The sequence below is a fragment of the Salvelinus namaycush genome, chromosome 1 (assembly GCF_016432855.1).
Source record: "Salvelinus namaycush isolate Seneca chromosome 1, SaNama_1.0, whole genome shotgun sequence".
NCBI classification, from domain to species: Eukaryota; Metazoa; Chordata; class Actinopteri; order Salmoniformes; family Salmonidae; genus Salvelinus; species Salvelinus namaycush.
Genome location: NC_052307.1, coordinates 54,517,777 through 54,538,901, shown reverse-complemented (window position 1 = coordinate 54,538,901; position 21,125 = coordinate 54,517,777). Strand labels below are relative to the sequence as shown.

Genomic DNA, 21,125 nt, shown 5'->3' with positions numbered 1-21,125 from the left:
TTTTGGACTCTATAGCCTCTCAAACTGGTCATTTAGTTTATGCTGACCATTCTGGTTAGATCTCTTTTACTCAGGCTTTCCACTAACGTTCTTCTCCCACACGCAGCATGGAGATTTGTGATCCGAGAAACAACATCACCATGTGCCCACTGTGTGACCGCGCTTGCAGCTACTGGAAGCTGAAGACCGCATGCGGCACGGCCAGGGCCAGCCATCTTTTTGACAACCCGGCCACTGTCTTCTTCTCCATCTTCATGGCCCTCTGGGGTGAGCCGTACCTCCCATGTTCTCTCATCTTCTGCCAATAAAACAATGCCATCTGCTACAGACCACAGGACCAGGCAGAGTCCTGCAGAGCAACCTGGTCTCAGAGCCACCTTACTTTCGTTTATGACTTAAATAACCATCTGTCTTATGTGACCATACCAAATATAACATGTCATACTTATTTGAGTGTCCCGGATTTACATTCACTATGTTACGTCTAGTCTATGAGACCAGGAAGTGCAGGAGCCACGGGAGACCAGTGTCAGTTGCCATTAGACAATCTTTTGAGTTAAAATTGTGATAATGGTTTGGATTGTAGGTTCCTATATTTGGAGGAGATAATATCGTAACTTGTTTGAGTTTCAGAGATGTTGATATTTTTTACTATATTTATAAAGTATAAAGTATAAACCCTGGTCCTTTGTCTTTCTCGTACTGTAGTCATTAAGCAGGGGTGGTTATAAAAAATATTACGGCAATTCTGATACTGTTCATTGCAAAATGCGATGATTTTGTCCAATTTGTCAGAAATACGCTGAGGGAAAAAGTTTGACATGTGGCTTGATTGAACCATATTATGCGGTAAATGTGCCATGATTGGTTGAAATTGTGAGTCCTCTTTGTTATGCGGTGATCGGTCAGTTTTAATGACATATTACTGCAATTATGTGGTAATAGTGCATTAATTGGTCTAATTTGCACACCCCTTGCATAATAGTTTCGAAAACCAAACCTTAGGCAGAAACTAGACCTAGGGTCTGATTTCAATATTGGACTCTTTTGGCATAGAGCAGGGGCATTCAACCAGGGGTCCGTGGAGGTACTGCAGGGGGTCCACATTTTTTCCAAATGTATTGCTAGCACCAACAGAATAAAGGCATTTTGAATTACATACCTACAGTAGAAAATAGGACAATATCTTATTTCTAATGGTTTCAACTTTATTTCTCAACTCCTAATGTTGAGCAAATAACACTCATTGGAGCCAATTACACTAACTGGAGTATCTGACAGGCTTTAAAAAATCATCTGCGAATATGCTACAGTGTGGCTGCTGGTCAGCTTTCTTGACTTGGATATACATTGTTGCCAACACATGGCTAACCTTTGTCTAAACAGCTGCTCTTAGGAGTTCTGAGTTACCTTTCTAGCTTATGGGCTATGTTAGTTTACACTTTCTCTTCCAATTATGTTGGGAGATCAAAATAATGAATATCTATCTACCAAATCTATACATTTTAATATATTGATTATTTCTCCTTGCCATATTATTATTATTTTTTGCTAACGTATGATGGGGGTCCCTGGGCCTCCGGTTTGCCTGGGAGGGGATCCCTGGGCAAGAAAAGGTTGAATACCCCTGGCATAGAGGAACTTCAACATTGCCGACGTCAGTCAGTACACTTTAATAAAATATAAAATAGTAGCTAGCAAGATTGAGATCAGAGGTTATTTTTAATGAGTGCATTTCACAAGTGGCTAGTTTTACATCAATTACCTTTCTAAAACCACTGCAAAGGTTTTGCCTTCAAATGTTTGGTTTGAATCGCGACGTCCTGGCATGTCTGCCTCGTGATATGTTGGTCGAGTTTTCTGTCTGAATAGGACCCACCCTGGATAGAGTAGTGATGTAGTTCCTCTATGCCAAAAGAGTCCATCATTGAAGCCAGACCCTGGTCACTGTTGCCTAGTGTCTGGTTTTCGAGACTGTGCATAATATCCTGGCTATTGTTGATTTTGCAAAAACTAATTTTGATCGCAAAATCTTGGAGGGATTGATTTTTAAGGATGGGTTGTGTTTTGTTTCCCAGCTACCATGTTCATGGAGCACTGGAAGAGAAGGCAAATGAGACTCAATTACATCTGGGATTTGACTGGCTTTGAAGAGGAAGAGGTGAGCCTATGCCCTTGTTTTGGACCTGTTTGGCCAATTTGGACATGAACGTCTAATACAATGAAAAAGGATTTCTCCTCTTAATCATGTTTTTTATGTTTTATATTATGGTGGTTCCTGAAGCAGGCGCACAAGGTTTGAAATTGATTTTATTTATTAACTTAATTTTCTTGCAGCTTTCTCTACAGCTGCTGTTACTCAATACTAACCAACTTCCCCCGACAAGGTTTATATCACTCTCCCTCACTCTGACATTCTTATCTATTTCAGACAGAATTCATGGTATGTTACTTGTAAAAAAAATAATAATAAGGAATTGTTTATATGACCCCCTTTCAAACAGTCCCTTATTTGCCACTTTGAGGGGTGAGGGGTGGGAGTAGCCTGGCGATCTGGCCATCATTTCAAGTTTCAAAGTTTATTCACCACATGCACAGGATACAACGGATGTATAACAGTACAGTGAAGTGCTTACTTGTGAGCTCTTTCCCAACAATGTAGTGATATAAAATAACAAATAAAAACACAAGAAATATGAGATAAGATCAAGACAATGACTAGGTCTTGAGGTGGAATTTAATGTACCACGTTTTTTTTTATTAACCCCACCCCTTTTTAAATATAAAGAAGAGGCCGTGTAAAGAAGGTGTCTTTTTGTCTAGATATGGAAGGAATATCTGTTCTCTCTCTTTTTGTCTCTCTCTCTCTCTCTCTCACCACCCTCTCTCACTAAGATGCTTCTTAACATCCCCTGTCCTTTTTTTTAAACGTTTAGTCACTAGGCAGCACCTACTGATGTTAGCAGAGTTGACAGTTGTTTCCCTCATACCTGCCTTACCACCAGGGTGTCTGGTAAACCGTGCTTCGTGACTGCCTGCCCCGGTTCTCCCTCGGCTCTTTGCATGTCAGAGATGGTTAAAAGACACTTGCTTAGCCTTCTCCGTTTCTGTCTGCTCGCACAGTTATGGGCTTGTTTCTGTTTAATATCCAATGACTGCAATGACTGTTTATGTTTACTGGTAGCTGGGGGTAAGGTTGTTAAGTAGACAGGCAAGATAATGAATATAACCCGTAGAGGTATTCTAGTAGGTGTCCTTATCAAAATGAAGTAAACATTTCCAAATGCATGAATGCCAAACCCATTTTTGAAAGCCTGCATCCCCTCTTACAGCTACTGTACTCCTAACATTGTTCTGTCACACATTTCCTCCTGTATGCTAGAAATGTCGGTGGTGGTACCCCACCGCACTGAGCTGAAACACTTAGCAGATGACCGAGATTTTTTGTGTGGGTGTTGCTATGTACTTGACAACTGGTTAAAAACGCCATTTGACCTGGATGATGTCAGTTCCTCCATTTTTGAGTAAAATGTGTTGATGATGATACCGCTGGACGAGCTTGTTTATTAATGTGCATCTGTCCACTCTAGGACCACCATAGGGCTGAGTATGAGATCCAAGTCATGCAGAAGACCCTGAGGAAACAGGATATGTCTCCCAAGGTAGGCCTTTTCCTATCACTCATGTGCCTCTTGGTGGGCTGTCAAACAACACACCATAAATATTATTACATTATTTATTTCATTCTATGTATGCATCCATGCATAGAATAAATGAAATATTGAAGATTATTTATGGTGTTCAGTGTTTCTCTGTCTATTATTTTGCTGCATCAAGTGTCTGTTGCGCTGGTGCTCTTGACTTATAGTGTCAGAGATGGGACTGGAACCATCCTAATGGAATCACACAGACTGCTTCTCCCCTGTCGCTCTTGTCTCTGGGCGACATTTCCTATTTGCGAACACACATGTGCTATGAGTAAAGGCACGGTTACGTAACACATGGCGTTTGTCGCCTCCACCTTTTGTTCTCTCGTGAACTCCACCCATTGTAAAGTTATCGACATAGTCACAGTCCAGAACTTTATTCAATGTCACCGAAGAATGCCAATCTAAAGTTGGTCTCCTATATAGATTACCTCAATTCTACTGACACTGTCTCCACATGCACATCTCATCTTCTCCTAGGCTCTAAAATATAATGTATCCTGGAGTTGTCCACAACCCATACCCCCACCCTCAATACTCCTATCAGCTATTTTATTAGTCTTAGATGCTCTGCAGTCTATAGTAAGCTGAACAACCTCCACTGTCTCTATTTACTGCTGCATAACAACAGTTAGCACATGTTGGATATCAACACAGGTGGTTGTTTGTCTGGCTTCCTCTGAACTGCAGCTCGTGCATGTCAGCTCCTTTCTCATCAGACCACGAAGGGGTCATTACGCTACATTCCCTTGCTCATCTGGAAACACGGTCTGAAGTCGCTGACCCTCTTTTTATTTATTAAAAAATTATACTTTTTTAGACACATTGAGATGCGATTTGACTGCACAGTTTCGTGTCCAGGAGCTCAGATTATGTGTGCTTGGTTGGAGCGGTGTTAGTCCGCTCGGGGCGAGAGTCGCTCTGACTTGATTGGAAATGGCTGTCAGCATAAGCAATCACGGCTGAGGACACAAATCGCTGTCAGATAGTTGTTTCGGTTTGCTCCTATTTCTCACCTGATTATGTATTAATTACTCTGTTTCAGGATAAAAAAGTGAAACTGACATGTACAGACCGTGCACCAGCATATATGATGGGATTTTTCATCATGCTTTTTATGGTAAGTTGATGTGCCCAGGGCCCACACAGCATGTTAGTCTGTGGTATTAGATCCAGGGACGTCACTAGGATCGGGCTTTCAGTGATTTAGCCTTGAACCCAGGGTGGGGTACACGCTTAGTTCGTAGAGCCGGGGGTTACGTGAATTTCCCAAAGTCATCCAACCGTTATAATAAACGTAAAGCAATTGCCGTGTGTGGTCAAGTAGATGGTAATTTCAGCACCATTTTAATTGGGACATTGGCATTGTGCTGCCTTGAGACAAGCACAGGAACTCGTCTTGATAAATCAATGTCTGATTTTTGTTTTCACTGAATCTCCATTTGTATATTTGGTTACACAATTAGGCTGGGAAAGTTTACCTAAGTTGAAGTGAGTGCTCATGATCATTAGTCTAGCAATTGAAAGCAATGCAGATCTTCTGGACACACACACAATTAGGCCTATAGGTAACTGCCGAAATAATGGAAACACTTCAGTAAATGAGGGATACAAAGTATTTTGAAAGCAGCTGTGGACAAGTCCAGTCCTGGAGTGTCCTGACAAAAGGAAACAAAAATATTTAGCTTGACTTCATCCAGTGTCCAGAAAAATGTATTTGCATGGTATGCAAATATGTGCATGTTTAATTAGATATGGCCTAATTTGCATATTTTAACACAATATTTCAGAAACATTTTAATATAAAAAATATTTAATTTGTGTTTACATTCAACTGGTAAAAGTTGATTTGTGATATGATTAAGATTTTAAAAAATATGTACCTTTATTAGGGTGTGGTGCCTGGCCTTAAACAGCTCATGAAGTCAAAGGTTTTCTTCTCTTGTCTCCTCTGCAGGTTGGTGTGACCTTTGCTGTAGTGTTCGGGGTCATCCTGTACAGAATCTCCATCAAGGCTGCCTTACACATGAGCTCCAATCCCACGGCTCGCTCCAACATCCGGGCAACTGTCAAGGGCACAGCTGCTGTCATCAACCTGGTGATTATCATCATCATGGATGAGGTCTACGGTGCCGTAGCTCGCTGGCTCACTCTTCTTGGTTAGTCCCTCAAAATATGAAAAGGAAGCATGTGATCACACAACTGTACCATCTTAGCAAAGCTCTCCCTGTATTAGACCCTGCAGTCTATCTGGGAGTGCTACCTGTATTGACCAATATTTTTTAAACTACATTTTTAACTACTTTCTGGTGTTGGCAACAAAAGCTACAGTTCTGGATTATATCCCCCTTGACCACTGAAACCTCTTCAGTTCTTTATCAGTCAAGTGATATAAACTCATTGTGTTTTTATTCTCAGAGGTGCCAAAGACTGACAAGAGTTTTGAGGAGAGGCTGATAATCAAGACCTTTGTTCTGAAGTTTGCCAATGCCTTCTCCCCCATCGTCTACCTGGCCTTCTTCAGGGGCAGGTTGAACTCTCCTCTACTCTATTTGACTAATAAGCTTCTCCACAACTCAAACATCTTAACATATATTCGACCATAGATACACTTTCACCATAAAACCTGATTTTATGTTTAATCATTTGTTTTGTAGTGTGATTTACACCTCTTAAGGATAGTGGCCAATGAATATGAACTTTTTTCAACCTGTATGTCCACAGAATGGTTGGGCGTCCTGGGGACTATGTGTATGTTATCGGGTCATACAGGATGGAGGAGGTAATCAACTGTGTTCGTCTTTGTTTATCTTTGAACATTGACCAGAATGCCTTTTAAATGTTGACCAAAATAAGTTCTAATGATTCAATGCTGGATAATCAATGGAAATATTACCATATGCTGTAATGGTAATAACCCTCCCTTATTTACGAAGTAACAGGGGCAAGATCCACAGTAGGTATCCCAGGGCAGTTGTATAGGTTCCAGGCCTGGTGCCCTTGAGCCCTATCCTAAAGACAGTTTGCGTTGTAGATCAAATCAAAGCTAGCCAACCTTCAAACCTGTTAGATGGAGATTACCTCTGTTATCTGTGTGTCTGATGGGGTTGACTGCTGTCTCGTCTGTACACCAGTGTGCCCACGCAGGCTGTCTGATGGAGCTGTGCATTCAGCTCTGCATCACCATGCTTGGCAAACAGCTCATCCAGAACAACCTGTTTGAAATCGGCATCCCGTAAGTACAGTACAGAGCAGGTGCCATTCTGTCTGGATGAAACTAGGACATAATCACACACCCACTCTCACACACATGCAGGCACACACACACACACACACACACACACACACACACACACACACACACACACACACACACACACACACACACACACACACACACACACACACCCAAGCACTAAAAGAAAGATGCTCAGGGCTGGACTCATGTTACTACCATTTCTTTTCTCTGCTCAAAACAGTAAAATAAAGAAGATGATCAGGCGTCGGAAGTCTGACATGGACTCTCAGCAGCAGGAGGACTATAACATGACCCTACAGCGTCATGAGAAGGACCACTTCCTGGGTCCCTTTGTGGGCCTCAGCCCAGAGTACATGGAGATGAGTGAGTCATATGTCAGTCTGTCCAGTAAAGCTCCTGACAGCTTACTGAGGATCAGCCGCCCTCAGCCCACCCTATTCCAAATGTTCCTTATCACACGAGACAGAAGGGAAATGAACTACTGCAGTGTGCCGTGAGTAGAGATTTGGAGCAAAGGATCATAGAGATCATAGATACAGTGGGGCAAAAAAGTATTTAGTCAGCCACCAATTGTGCAAGTTCTCCCACTTAAAAAGATGAGAGAGGCCTGTAATTTTCATCATAGGTACACTTCAACTATGACAGACAAAATGAGAAAAAAAAATATCCAGAAAATCACATTGTAGGATTTTTTATGAATTTATTTGCAAATGATGGTGGAAAATAAGTATTTGGTCAATAACAAAAGTTTATCTCAATACTTTGTTATATACCCTTTGTTGGCAATGACAGAGGTCAAACGTTTTCTGTAAGTCTTCACAAGGTTTTCACACACTGTTGCTGGTATTTTGGCCCATTCCTCCATGCAGATCTCCTCTAGAGCAGTGATGTTTTGGGGCTGTTGCTGGGCAACACAGACTTTCAACTCCCTCCAAAGATTTTCTATGGGGTTGAGATCTGGAGACTGGCTAGGCCACTCCAGGACCTTGAAATGCTTCTTACGAAGCCACTCCTTCGTTGCCCGGGTGGTGTGTTTGGGATCATTGTCATGCTGAAAGACCCAGCCACGTTTCATCTTCAATGCCCTTGCTGATGGAAGGAGGTTTTCACTCAAAATCTCACGATACATGGCCCCATTCATTCTTTCCTTTACACGGATCAGTCGTCCTGGTCCCTTTGCAGAAAAACAGCCCCAAAGCATGATGTTTCCACCCCCATGCTTCACAGTAGGTATGGTGTTCTTTGGATGCAACTCAGCATTCTTTGTCCTCCAAACACGACGAGTTGAGTTTTTACCAAAAAGTTCTATTTTGGTTTCATCTGACCATATAACATTCTCCCAATCTTCTTCTGGATCATCCAAATGCTCTCTAGCAAACTTCAGACGAGCCTGGACATGTACTGGCTTAAGCAGGGGGACACGTCTGGCACTGCAGGATTTGAGTCCCTGGCGGCGTAGTGTGTTACTGATGGTAGGCTTTGTTACTTTGGTCCCAGCTCTCTGCAGGTCATGCACTAGGTCCCCCCGTGTGGTTCTGGGATTTTTGCTCACCGTTCTTGTGATCATTTTGACCCCACGGGGTGAGATCTTGCGTGGAGCCCCAGATCGAGGGAGATTATCAGTGGTCTTGTATGTCTTCCATTTCCTAATAATTGCTCCCACAGTTGATTTCTTCAAACCAAGCTGCTTACCTATTGCAGATTCAGTCTTGCCAGCCTGGTGCAGGTCTACAATTGTGTTTCTGGTGTCCTTTGACAGCTCTTTGGTCTTGGCCATAGTGGAGTTTGGAGTGTGACTGTTTGAGGTTGTGGACAGGTGTCTTTTATACTGATAACAAGTTCAAACAGGTGCCATTAATACAGGTAACGAGTGGAGGACAGAGGAGCCTCTTAAAGAAGAAGTTGCAGGTCTGTGAGAGCCAGAAATCTTGCTTGTTTGTAGGTGACCAAATACTTATTTTCCACCATAATTTGCAAATAAATTCATTAAAAATCCTACAATGTGATTTTCTGGATTTTTTTTTCTCATTTTGTCTGTCATAGTTGAAGTGTACCCTATGATGAAAATTACAGGCCTCTCTCATCTTTTTAAGTGGGAGAACTTGCACAATTGGTGGCTGACTAAATACTTTTTTGCCCTACTGTATACTGTTTCATTCTAGGGAGTGTGATAAGCATGTCTGATTGGATTTTCCCTTTTAAGGTCAACTAATTACTGGCAATGAATTACTCCTAATGTGCACACACTACATACATAATTGGTCAACTAATGTACATTAGTTGACCAATTATTTTAAGCTTTTAAGCTCTTGCTATTGAGGTCAGGTCTTTGTGTGTTTTTATGCAGGGACGACAAAACCATGTTTGTATGAAATTGGCAACTTCTATAAATGTCACTGATTACTGCGTAAAGAGCGGTGTTACCGAGGATAACATTTTCTTGCTTGCTAATTCCAGTAATCACTTTATTGACGGCATAGCGTGACATTTGATAAGAAATGTTACTTCATGCCGCTCACGGTATTAGATCCTGATTAGTTGTAAAACCTCCGATGTGGAACCCTTTCTAAAATGCGTATTCTCTGCATGAGATAATCTTCAGTGGAGAAGCAGAGAACTGTTTTGTCTATGATGCCGACGTAATCAACGTAAGTGGATTTAGTTGACCTGATTTTACTTTAGTCCTTAGATGTCTTTATCAGTGGCTTCTTTCATAATTGCAGCATCCGACTGAATAACTGGGCAATCATGTTCATTGAAAAGACACATTGTGTAAGACGGAGATGGGGGGAAACCTCAAACGTCCGTACATCTGTGCCATAACATACTGATACTACTACATTACTTACTGTATACCAGGAGCGTTGCGCCAGTAACTGAAAGATTGCTGGATCGAATCCCCGAGCTGACAAGGTAAACATCTGTTGTTCTGCCCCTGAGCAAGGCAGTTAACCCACTGTTCCCCGGGCATCGATGACGTGGATGTCGATTAAGGCAGCCCCACCCCCGCACCTCTCGTATTCAGAGGGGTTAAATGCGGAAGACACATTTCAGTTGAATGCATTCAGTTGTACAACTGAATGGGGTATCCCACTTTCCCTTCTTTTTCCCACACCTTATCAGTCATAAGAAGCCTTACTGCTCCCTCTCACTATCCATTGCAGTGGATAAACCTTGAATAATTACTGTATGGAATTCATTCACAGTATTTTGAACTACGGTGTTTATAATGCAGTTCCATACCCTGATACACAGAAGCCATAAAGAAGGGTTCTGGTAATGATTGCAGGGTTAGTTCAATATGTCTAGTTATTATTTATACTGTACAACTTTATCAACTAGAAATAGTTCATGTCTGGGTAGCAGCTATAGAAGCACAGTCATATTATTGTAGCATAGCAGTCCTATATACACTGACTCAAAGATTCAGTCCATCTTTAGGTTGGTAGGCATGCCTGTTTTTAAGTGGCTTTTTCAAGGGTACTCAACTGAAAACCAGCTAGGTTTAATATATGGATGCAGCAGACATAAAACCTGCACACAGGCACAAAAGACCAGAGTGTTTAAACCCATTCAGAGTGTGAAGTGGGCAATTTTTGTATATATTTTGTTGCTTGGATCTCTGGAAGTTCTACCCAGTACATTTCAGTAAAGTTTCTGACTGGCCATCCGAAAGCAAGTGCAGAAACATGGCGTGTCCTCATTCCACCATCTCATTCATGTTCGTCTCTCATATGTTCTCCTTGTAGTATGTACTGTGTATTTTAAATGTAAACGCGTATCTAGCGTAGTCTGGTATTAAGAGTAGACTATTATAGGCTTGTGCTCCTCTTTCCACTTCCCTCTATACTCGTGCTCCAGTTATCTCATTTGAGATCTAATCTACCCAGCATGCTTTGTGTTTATTTCCTTGTGGTTATAATGTCCATTTTGAATATATTTTACATTTTTTAATTTTAACTTGCAGTCATCCAGTTTGGGATGGTGACCCTGTTTGTGGCCTCCTTTCCCTTGGCGCCACTCTTTGCTCTGCTCAACAACATCATCGAGATCCGTCTGGATGCTAAGAAGTTTGTCACAGAGGTCAGGAGGCCCATCGCAGCCAGAGCAAAAGACATTGGTACAGTAGGTTTCCATCTCCACACTTTTAACAGCACTGGTCTATTGATGCTATAATAAAAGGAACATTTTTACATAATTAGAGATTCCTAGACTTGACCCTACACAATAGATACCAAATTGAATTAGATTGCAGGAGTTTCCCATCTGAAAACACAGGTCCCTCACAAATGTTCTGGTCTTGTTTGTGTGAATACATAATTGAGTAAGTCTCTGACTTTGACCAAATACTGTGGCTATTTGGTTTGAATGCAGTACATTTTTAGCCTACAAGAATGCAGTAAAATCGAATGATCCTTAAAACCCCTTATTAACCCCTTATTAACAATCCATTCAGTATATCAGTGAGATATACATTTTAAGTTAATGTTTTTCTGGTGGTGCACATTGATGGTGTGATCATTATTAAAAAAAAAATTACCAATGAATCAACCATTGCATCTACCATTTTTAATTAAAATAGGTACATGTTATGAAGCCCGCTTGTCTACCCAGTTATTGGTGTTTTGGGCATATCTCTATATCTTATTTGTTCTCTCAGGCATCTGGTATAATCTTCTGAGAGGGCTCAGCAAAGTAGCAGTCATTGTAAATGTAAGTGCATACCTTCACATTAATAAAAACATTTAAAGTGCTCATTATTTCCAGGTCTGTCATCAAGATTATACAATGTTGACATTTTGTCATTTGCATTAGTGGACATTTGAAAATAATTTTGGTCATAACTCCACTCCCCTCTCCTCTGTCTGCTCTCTCCAGGCGTTTGTGATTTCCTTTACGTCAGACTTCATCCCTCGACTAGTCTACCAGTACATGTACAGCCCCGATGGCTCCATGCACGGCTTTGTCAACCACACTCTGTCCTACTTCAACGTCAGTGACTTCCAGCCTGGCACTGCCCCTCTGCAGCCTATGCACCTGGGGTATGAAGTGCAGATATGCAGGTAAGACAGTCAAAATATTATTGCCCCCTACGATGAAATCGGGAAGAGGACTATGAATCTGTCTCCGTGTGTATGTGTGTACGTCACCACTGGCCCGATTTTGACGAAACTTGGGTGAATGATGTCTTGCCATAGAGGTCCGGCATTTACCAAATGACACTGATTGGCCAGATGGTGGTGCTATAACAAGCGATTGAAAATTACAACTTTGAAAGGTCACGCTCCGCACTCTGTTTGACATAATGTCATGAAATTTGCTACATAGGTCCCTCTCCTCACAAGGAACAAGTTTGCCTCAGCGACCCATAAGGTCCACCATGATGGATTTTCCGCCATTTTGAATGTTGTGAAAAACATTAAAAACGCTACTCTGGTACCGAATTATCGATCTGCACGAAAGGTCTCAATGCAATATTTTCCAGACTAGTAATTAAAACAACAATATTGACCAAAGCTAATGGTAATTTACCAAAGTAACCGGAGTCTTCAATAATTTGGGCAATTAACAGAATCTATGGTCACTTTTGTCATTTATACTTAAATAACTTTTATTTTTGTTATATCTGTGTCCATGAGTTTATATTAGATAGATCATATGGTTCAAGAGAAAAATAGCCTAATTAATGAAAAAAGCATCTAATCAACAATGGCAAACTCTGCAACTCTTCCAACTATTGACTTTTTTCACAACTTCCACCAGTTTGACAACAAAACATTGACAACAAATACACTACAAGACCAAAATGTCAAACATCTCATTCCAAGATCATGGGCATTAATATGGAGTTGGTCCCCCCTTTGCTGCCATAACAGCCTACACTCTTCCAGGAAGGTTTTCCACTAGATGTTGGAACATTGCTGCGGGCACTTGCTTCCATTCAACCACAAGAGCATTAGTGAGGTCAGGCACTGGTGTTGGGCGAATAGGCCTGGCTCGCAGTTGGCGTTGCAATTCATCCCAAAGGTGTTCGATGGCATTGAGGTCAGGGCTTTGTGCAGGCCAGTCAATTTCTTCCATACCGATCTCGACAAACCATTTCTGTATGGACCTCGCTTTGTGAACGGAGAGCATTGTCATGCTGAAACAGGAAAGGGGATTCTCCAAACTGTTGCCACAAAGTTGGAAGCACAGAATCATCTAGAATGTCATTGTATGCTGTAGCGTTAAGATTTCCCTTCACTAGAACTAAGGGACCTATCCCGAACCATGGAAAACAGCCCGAGACCATTATACAGTTGGCACTATGCATTCTGGCAGGTAGCGTTCTCCTGGCATCCGCCAAACCCAGATTCGTTTGTCAGACTGCCAGATGGTGAAGCGTGATTCATCACTCCAGAGAACGTGTTTCCACTGCTCCAGAGTTCAATGACGGTGAGCTTTACACCACTCCGGCTGATGCTTGGCATTGCACATGGTGATCTTAGGCTTGACGGCCATGGAAACCCATTTAATGAAGCTCTGACGAACAGTTATTGTGCTGACATTGCTTCCAGAGGCAGTTTGGACCTCGGTAGTGAGTGTTTCAACTGAGGACAATCGATTTTTACAAGTTACGCGCTTCAGCACTCTACGCTCCCGTTCTATGTGCTTGTGAGGCCTACCACTTTGCGGCTGAGCCGTTGTTGCTCCTAGACGTTTCCACTTCACAATAACACCACTTACAGTTGACCGTGGCAGCTCTAGCAGGACATACATTTGACGAACTGATTTGTTGGAAAGGTGGCATCTTATGACGGTGCCACGTTGAAAGTCACTGAGCTCTTCAGTAAGGCTAGTCTACTGCCAATGTTTGTCTATGGAGATTGGATGGCTATGTGCTCGGTTTTATACACCTGTCAGCAATGGGTGTGGCTGAAATAGCCGAATCCACTAATTTGAAGCGGTGTCCACATACGTTTTTATATATAGTGTACATATTGACATAGTAAAATAAATACAAGTGTATAATAAAAGGGATAATGCTGAAACTCTCATATTAAACACCAATGGTATTCACAAAGTTGATGGATTAGGAGGTTTTATAGCTTTGTCATTCTATATTATTTCATATATTTTACATGTGATAAGGCCACACAGTGTGCCAAAGATAATTACAGACACCTGTAACAATCTGTTTTATGATAGATTACATAAAATCCTTGAAAGAAACCAAAATTCTGGTTGTTTACTTGTAAACTTCACAAGTTTCCAGTAATATATCGTCCCTTTGCAACCATTCTCAAGACTCAACACATGCAATCACATTTATATCGACCACACAATGGCACTCTAACGGGCACATGTTTTGTTACTTTCAGTATAGTCTAGGTTGAATTGGGAGAGGATATATGGACATGCCTGGTTCCCAATATTGATGACTTATGTCATGCAGGGAGAGTTGAGTGGGGACAAACGGATTAGGTTCAGTCAGTTCCATCAGTCATCCTAATGAGCCTTCTCCAACTCGCTAGTTTATGCTTGTGGCTAGAAAATTCAGTGAGAATTTAAAACTTGTCTGCCGTAGTTGGGACTTAGGAGAGTGTTCAGAATCATTCTGTTTTTATCAGAGAAATTGTTTGTTTTTTTTCATCCCAAAACATAGATGTTAATGCCGTAGTTGTACATTTTGGGTGAAAATCACTCCAATGAATGTTTTAGCTGTCACACTGGCGTGATGATATTGGCTACACTATCGAGCTACTTCCCCCAGCAGTGCTCTGCAAGCGGGAGCGAAGGAAACACTGTGCCCAATTATTTAGAAACACTGAACAAAAATATAAATGCAACATGTTAACTGTTTGTCCCATGTTTTATGAGCTGAAATAAAAGATCCCAGAAATGTTCCATAAGCACAAAAAGCTTATTTCGCTCAAATGTTGTGCAAAAATGTGTTTACATCCCTGTTAGTGAGCATTTCTCCTTTGCCAAGATAATCCATCCACCTGACAAGTCTGACATATCAAGAAGCTGATTAAACACCATGGTCATTACACAAGTGCACCTTGTGCTGGGGACAATAAAAGGCCACTCTAAAATGTGCAGTTTTGTCACACAACACAATGCCACAGATGTCTCAAGTTTTAAGGAAGTGTGCAATTGGCATGCTGACTGCAGGAATGTCCACCAGAGCTGTTGCCAGATATTCAATGTTTATTTCTCTACCATAAGCCGTTGTTTTAGAGAATTTGTCAGTACGTCCAACTGGCCTCACAACCGCACACCATGTGTAACCACGCTAGCCCAGAACCTCCACATCTAGCTTCTTCACCTGCAGGATTATCTGTAGTTGATGAAACTGTGGGTTCACACAACCAAAGAATTTCTGCACAAACTGTCAGAAACCGTCTCAGGGAAGTTCATTTGCGTACTTGTAGTCTGCAGTTCGGCGTAGTAACCGACTTCAGTGGGCAAATTATGAATCCCAGTTTCAACAGTACCGGGCAGATGGCAGACAGTGTGTATGGTGTTGGCGAGCGGTTTGCTGATGTCAACGTTGTGAACAGAGTGCCCCATGGTGGCAGTGGGGTTATGGTAAGAGCAGGCATAAGCTACGGACTACGGACAACGAACGCAATTGCATTTTTATCAATGGCAATTTGAATGCACAGAGATACCGTGATGAGATCCTGAGGCCCATTGTTGTGCCATTCAGCCATCACCTCATGTATCAGCATGATAATATACAACCCGATATCGTAAGGATCTGTACACAATTCCTGGAAGCTGAAAATGTCCCAGTTCTTCCATGGCCTGCATACTCCCCAGACATGTCACCCATTGAGCACGTTTGGGATGCTCTGGGCCGACGTTTACGACAGCGCGTTCCAGTTTCCGCCAATATCCATCAACTTCACACAGCCATTGAAGAGAAGTGGGACAACATGCCACAGGCCACAATCAACAGCCTGATCAACTCTATGCGAAGGAGGTGTGTCGCGCTGCATGAGGCACACCAGATACTGACTGCTTTTCTGATCCATGCCCCTACTTTTTTTTAAAGATATATTTGACCAACAGATGCATATTTGTATTCCCAGTTGTGGAATCCATAGATTAGGGCCTAATGAATTTATTTCAATTGACTGATTTTCCTTATGAACTGTAACTCAGTAAAATCTTTGAAATGGTTGCATGTTGCGTTTAAATTTTTGTTCATTGCGTACACTAGATGACTGACAGAGTGAGCTGTTTTGAAGCCACCGCACATCTGTCTGTCTTGGCGCTAACCCATCATTGTAAAAAATATGCATTTATTAATGTCTACATTTGTTTTTGCCGTGTTTATGACATGACACCTTAATGCATACTTTTAAATTGTATTATGTGAGCTAAACATAAAGTAGCTAACGTAGCTACCGCCAGCGACATGTGATACAGCTGCCCGGTGAAGCAACTGCTGCCCAGCGAGAAGCAACATTGGTAAATTGGAAACACCTCGATTCTACACTGTTGCACTTGTCATTCACACCGACTTGTCATTGCGTTAGCTTGTTTCCATGTCACAGTGACATCCAGATGGTGACCAATACTACAAGGTATTTCTCCCTCGCCCATCGAAATACTCACTTTATTTTACAAGTTTTAACCAGAGCCATGCTGCTGTTGTTGCCAGCTAGCTAGCATCAACTAGCTCGTCAGGACGACTGACTGAACCGAATCCGTTCATCTCCACTCGACTCTCAATTTGGGCACCAGGCGTGTCCGGATAGCCTCTCCCGTTTTTGAATTGTTGCCACTAATTGTCCCAAGTGGGGGGCGCTGCGTCATTCTTGCGGGGCCGACATGTTTACTGTGCCTTGTTTTCAAATAGGTATTACATCATGAGAATGTGTGTGAAGTCTATCGTACTCGTTGGATGCGTTGTCATTTATAGTCAATCATTTTGCCAATTCTATCCTCTCTCCAGATACAAAGACTACAGAGAGACACTATGGTCCAACACCCCCTATGACCTCTCCAAGGAGTTCTGGGCTATACTGGCTTGCCGGCTGGCCTTTGTCATTGTTTTTCAGGTCAGATGCCTATACAAAAACAAACCTATGAGTCATTGAGGGTTTAATCTTTTTATGCTGAAAGTATTTTTATCATATCCTTTTGAATGACTGTTTTTGGAATTGTATTGAAGGAATTGTGAAAGAAATGCCTCCGATCCGTACCATCTGTTTTCCCTTCTAGAATGTGGTGATGCTGATGAGTGACTTTGTTGACTGGCTGATCCCAGACATCCCCAAGGACATCAGTCTGCAGATCCACAAGGAGAAGATCCTCATGGTGGAGCTCTTCATGAAGGAGGAAGAGGGCAAGAAGCTCCTCCGAGACAACCACACCAACCAAAGTCCTTTTCAGCCCCGCTCTCGCCCTGCCTCGCATACACATTCTAACTGCTAGTGCCCTAGGGGGCGGCTCCATCTGTCCGTTCATCTGGTCTGTTTAAAAACCTTCAGTCCCTCTGTCTGGACTTGCACACTCCACACACACACACACAGCGGCCTACTCAAGAAAAGAGGGAGGCAGTTATTGGCAGGCTTCTGCACCTGCACCCCTTCTGACTTGTAGCAAGTCATTGCCCATCTTTTTGGTGAACCAGGTATCAGGCAGAAGGCTCAAAGTGCTTTTTCTCTCTTTTGCACAAAAATAATACAATGCAGGAAAACATGTAGATCTTTTTTGAATATGCAATTTTGCTAGCTAATGTTTTTATTTTGTAACTTTTGCCTTTTTAAGACACTGAGATCAGGTAAAGGAGCTTGCCATTCTGCCTGTTTACCATGCCAATTTTCACTTATGTCATGTTTTTTATGTCCTGTTTGTTATTAGACTAATTCATAACTATCATGGGCTAGGTTTCCATCCAATTGGCAACAGATTTTCATGCAAATATTCTAAAATCTGCATAAAAACAATATGCAAATTTTCCCACCAGAGATGTTTCCATCAAATTGACATGTTGCAGATAAAAGTATGTGCATGATGACGTTGTACACATAAAAATACCTTTTGCAGTTAAAGTCCCACATACCGAATAAAAAAATTGCCTACAAGTTAAAGGTATCCATCACATTTTCAAATTTACTGATGGTTTTCTCACAAAAAATGTTACGTTATATAGCGAGTGTGCCCACTCTGGTATTGGCAAGTGCGCTCTAGCCAACGTATCTGCGCGCTGTTGGCTAGAGTGCGCATATAACCTACATGAAGATATTATGGACAAAAGAGCGAGATTATTTTTATTTGTCAAATAGCAGCCAAGCATCGACGATCATATCACCAGAATAAGATCCTCGATATTTACTGGAAAGGAGCATCAAGCTCATCACCTAGCACTTTCACCACCATGTGAAGTTCATCATAATTTATTTAATCTGTAGCCTAAAAAACTGCTTGCTTTCCCGACGATTCGTAGTGGCAGGACCACACATGTCATCGCGTGACTCCCAAGTTTACTTCGATATGTTGGTTATTCCACCGATATGTCTCGCATAATTAATTTTACCTACACAAAAAGAACCCACCTTGTCGATCGTATTTTGACGACATTTGCAAAGTTTACTAAACATTTGACTGTTTCCATCAGACCTGTCATGACATGTTTTACCCTGACATGTACTTTACTAGCATAAAAAGGTTGGATGGAAACCTGGTTACAGAAACGTTATAATAGCCATGTTGTGAATAAAATTCTAGCAATGCTCTGTCAAACATTTAGACTGGGACAGTGGCCTACATTTTTGGTTCATAAACACAAATTACTTTGAAGGAGTTTATTTTCTGATTAACAAAAATTTGAATGGATCCCATGCACAGACAACAATTTCAAGGAGAGGAAGAAGGTATTTTGTCAGCTCATTTTGTATATCATTTGTAAGTAAACTTTACTTTTTAATGCATATCCGATACATAATCAATATTGAATCCTATCAATATACACAGTCTACAAAACATTAGGAACACTGTCCTAATATTGAGTCGCACCCTCTTTTGCCCTCAGAACAGCCTCAATTAATCAGGGAATGGACTCTACAAAGTGTTGAAAGCGTTCCACAGGGTTGCTGGCCCATGTTGACTCCAATGCTTCCCACAGTTGTGTCAAATTGGCTGGATGTCCTTTGGGTGGTGGACCATTCTTGATTCACACAGGAAACTGTTGAGTGTAAAAAAAAAAAACCAGTGCGCCTGGCACTTACTACCATACCCTGTTCAAAGGCACTTAAATCTATTGTTTTGCCCATTCACCCTCTGAATGGCACACATAAACAATCCATGTCTCAAGGCTTAACCTGTCTTCTCCCATTCATCTACACTGATTTAAGTGGATTTAACAGGTGACATCAATAAGGGATCATAGCTTTCACCCGGTTTCACCTGGTCAGTCTGTCGTGGAAAGAGCAGGTGTTCCTAATGTTTTGTACACTCAGTGTATATGATTTGTAAAAACAGGATCAACTTTCATTAAAAAAAAATCTTAACCCAAGTTTAACAACATCATTAAAAGCCTTTTTAAAACCGCATGATCAAACCAAGGCCATATTTACAAATGAACCACAAAAACAAACGAGAGGAAAAACATTTTTTTCTATCCTTTGTGGTACCATGTCCCTGTTTTGCTTGTTTGTGACCACTGTATTTTATACAGTATGATCTGTAAATGTGTGTTTAGGAATGTGACAGACCTTTGATTTAGTCCCTTTTTGTGCCATAAGACTTCTGATCAAACAGGTGTTTTTTTGTTGTTTTTTTCACTTCACTTCAATGGAATGACATGGAACCTATACCCCCCCCCCCCCCCCCCCCAGACTGTTGGAATGAATTACATTATTCACAATTAACAATTATGATTGTTATCATCATTTTCAATGATATGTACAATATTTAACTGTCTTAAACTTCTGTTTTGTGTGTCTACGGTATTGAAATGTGTCAACATCGACTTCTTGCAATATAATATGTTTGGAATATTACATTACGCCTGGATGCATACCCAGGTGTTTGATACTGATTATATAAGATGTCTTTCATTTTGCTTATAGAAAGAACTCTGTTGACCATTAACGTAGTCTAAAATGTATTTGTTAGGACACTGCAGAATATTGCATTACCTCATATTTTAATTTCTGATGCAAGGACATGTTCTTGTTTATTTTTATTTTTTTCAACTACTAATCGACTTAATATGGTATGTTCATTGTATGACTTATAGGCCGACGCTGAATGGCAGCCACAATACCTTGTTTTTGATTCGAGTGGCATCTTATTCCCAACTGATCCTTAGATATTTCAGTCCTTGATATTCCTCTTGATATAGATTTAACTGGAGCAGTAGAGATCAACTTGGTGTATTAAATCTTTACCTGAATTGTACAGCAACATTACAACTATAATTGATTAGGATAGTACTACATTTATTTCATATTTCAGTTGAATTTTTTTGTTGTTGTTGTTGACAGCAGGGCTTATATTTACACTCGAGGTCTCTGTCAGCCTAAAGTTAACATTTTTGGATGTTTGAATTCCAATAAAAGAATACAAGTTATGAGAAGTGTACAGTATATGTATGTATGCGTGTCATGTGTTCTTTATATAATTGATGTCTCATGTTAGCAATACAATGTTTTCACCCTGATCATGGAACAAAAGTGCCACTAGTGTTAATCAAAAGCGAAACATTGGCAAGAGCTGTCGTGTGTGTGTGTGTGTGTGTGTGTGGTGAGGAGGGGGTAAGCAGAGGGCCTATGGGGACGTGACTGAGGACGTGAGAAGGTGTGTGGAGAGATATAGAGAGAATCCAGTTTTATTTGTATTTAAGGATATATACAGATGGTTCAAAGGATCCAGTGAGTGGAAGGGTGGGGTCTGGGGTATATATCCCAGATTTGAATGTTGGAGTATGTAAACGGTTAACTGATTGTGTCAGTGTATACGGCAGAGATGATGGCCATGATTGTAGGTTTGAGATGGGTGGAGGAGGTGAAACCACACAGTGGTGGTCTGCTCCGATTCGGCTGCAGTGTTGAGTAGTGTGAAGAAGGGCAAGTTGAATTGGGGAGACTTGTTGGTGGAGATGATGGTGCTGTTAATGGGATTGGAGAGGATGGGAGTAATGGCCATCTTTTGTTGTG

The 21,125-nt window shown here is 41.3% G+C and overlaps 1 protein-coding gene across 1 annotated transcript in view; it reads left to right on the top strand.

The window, feature by feature from the left end:
- The window catches only part of LOC120052169 (anoctamin-1-like), a 46,887-nt gene extending 29,490 nt beyond the window's left edge, over window positions 1-17,397 (top strand). The window contains exons 11-25 of the mRNA XM_038999006.1: window positions 107-267; window positions 2,079-2,161; window positions 2,285-2,296; window positions 3,591-3,662; window positions 4,753-4,827; window positions 5,665-5,866; window positions 6,126-6,237; window positions 6,432-6,489; window positions 6,842-6,942; window positions 7,187-7,329; window positions 10,934-11,086; window positions 11,627-11,679; window positions 11,845-12,029; window positions 16,916-17,021; window positions 17,185-17,397. Coding sequence (XP_038854934.1) covers window positions 107-267; window positions 2,079-2,161; window positions 2,285-2,296; window positions 3,591-3,662; window positions 4,753-4,827; window positions 5,665-5,866; window positions 6,126-6,237; window positions 6,432-6,489; window positions 6,842-6,942; window positions 7,187-7,329; window positions 10,934-11,086; window positions 11,627-11,679; window positions 11,845-12,029; window positions 16,916-17,021; window positions 17,185-17,397 — 1,729 coding nt within the window. The remainder of the gene's footprint in view (window positions 1-106; window positions 268-2,078; window positions 2,162-2,284; window positions 2,297-3,590; window positions 3,663-4,752; window positions 4,828-5,664; window positions 5,867-6,125; window positions 6,238-6,431; window positions 6,490-6,841; window positions 6,943-7,186; window positions 7,330-10,933; window positions 11,087-11,626; window positions 11,680-11,844; window positions 12,030-16,915; window positions 17,022-17,184) is intronic.
- The last annotated feature ends 3,728 nt before the right edge of the window (window positions 17,398-21,125 follow it).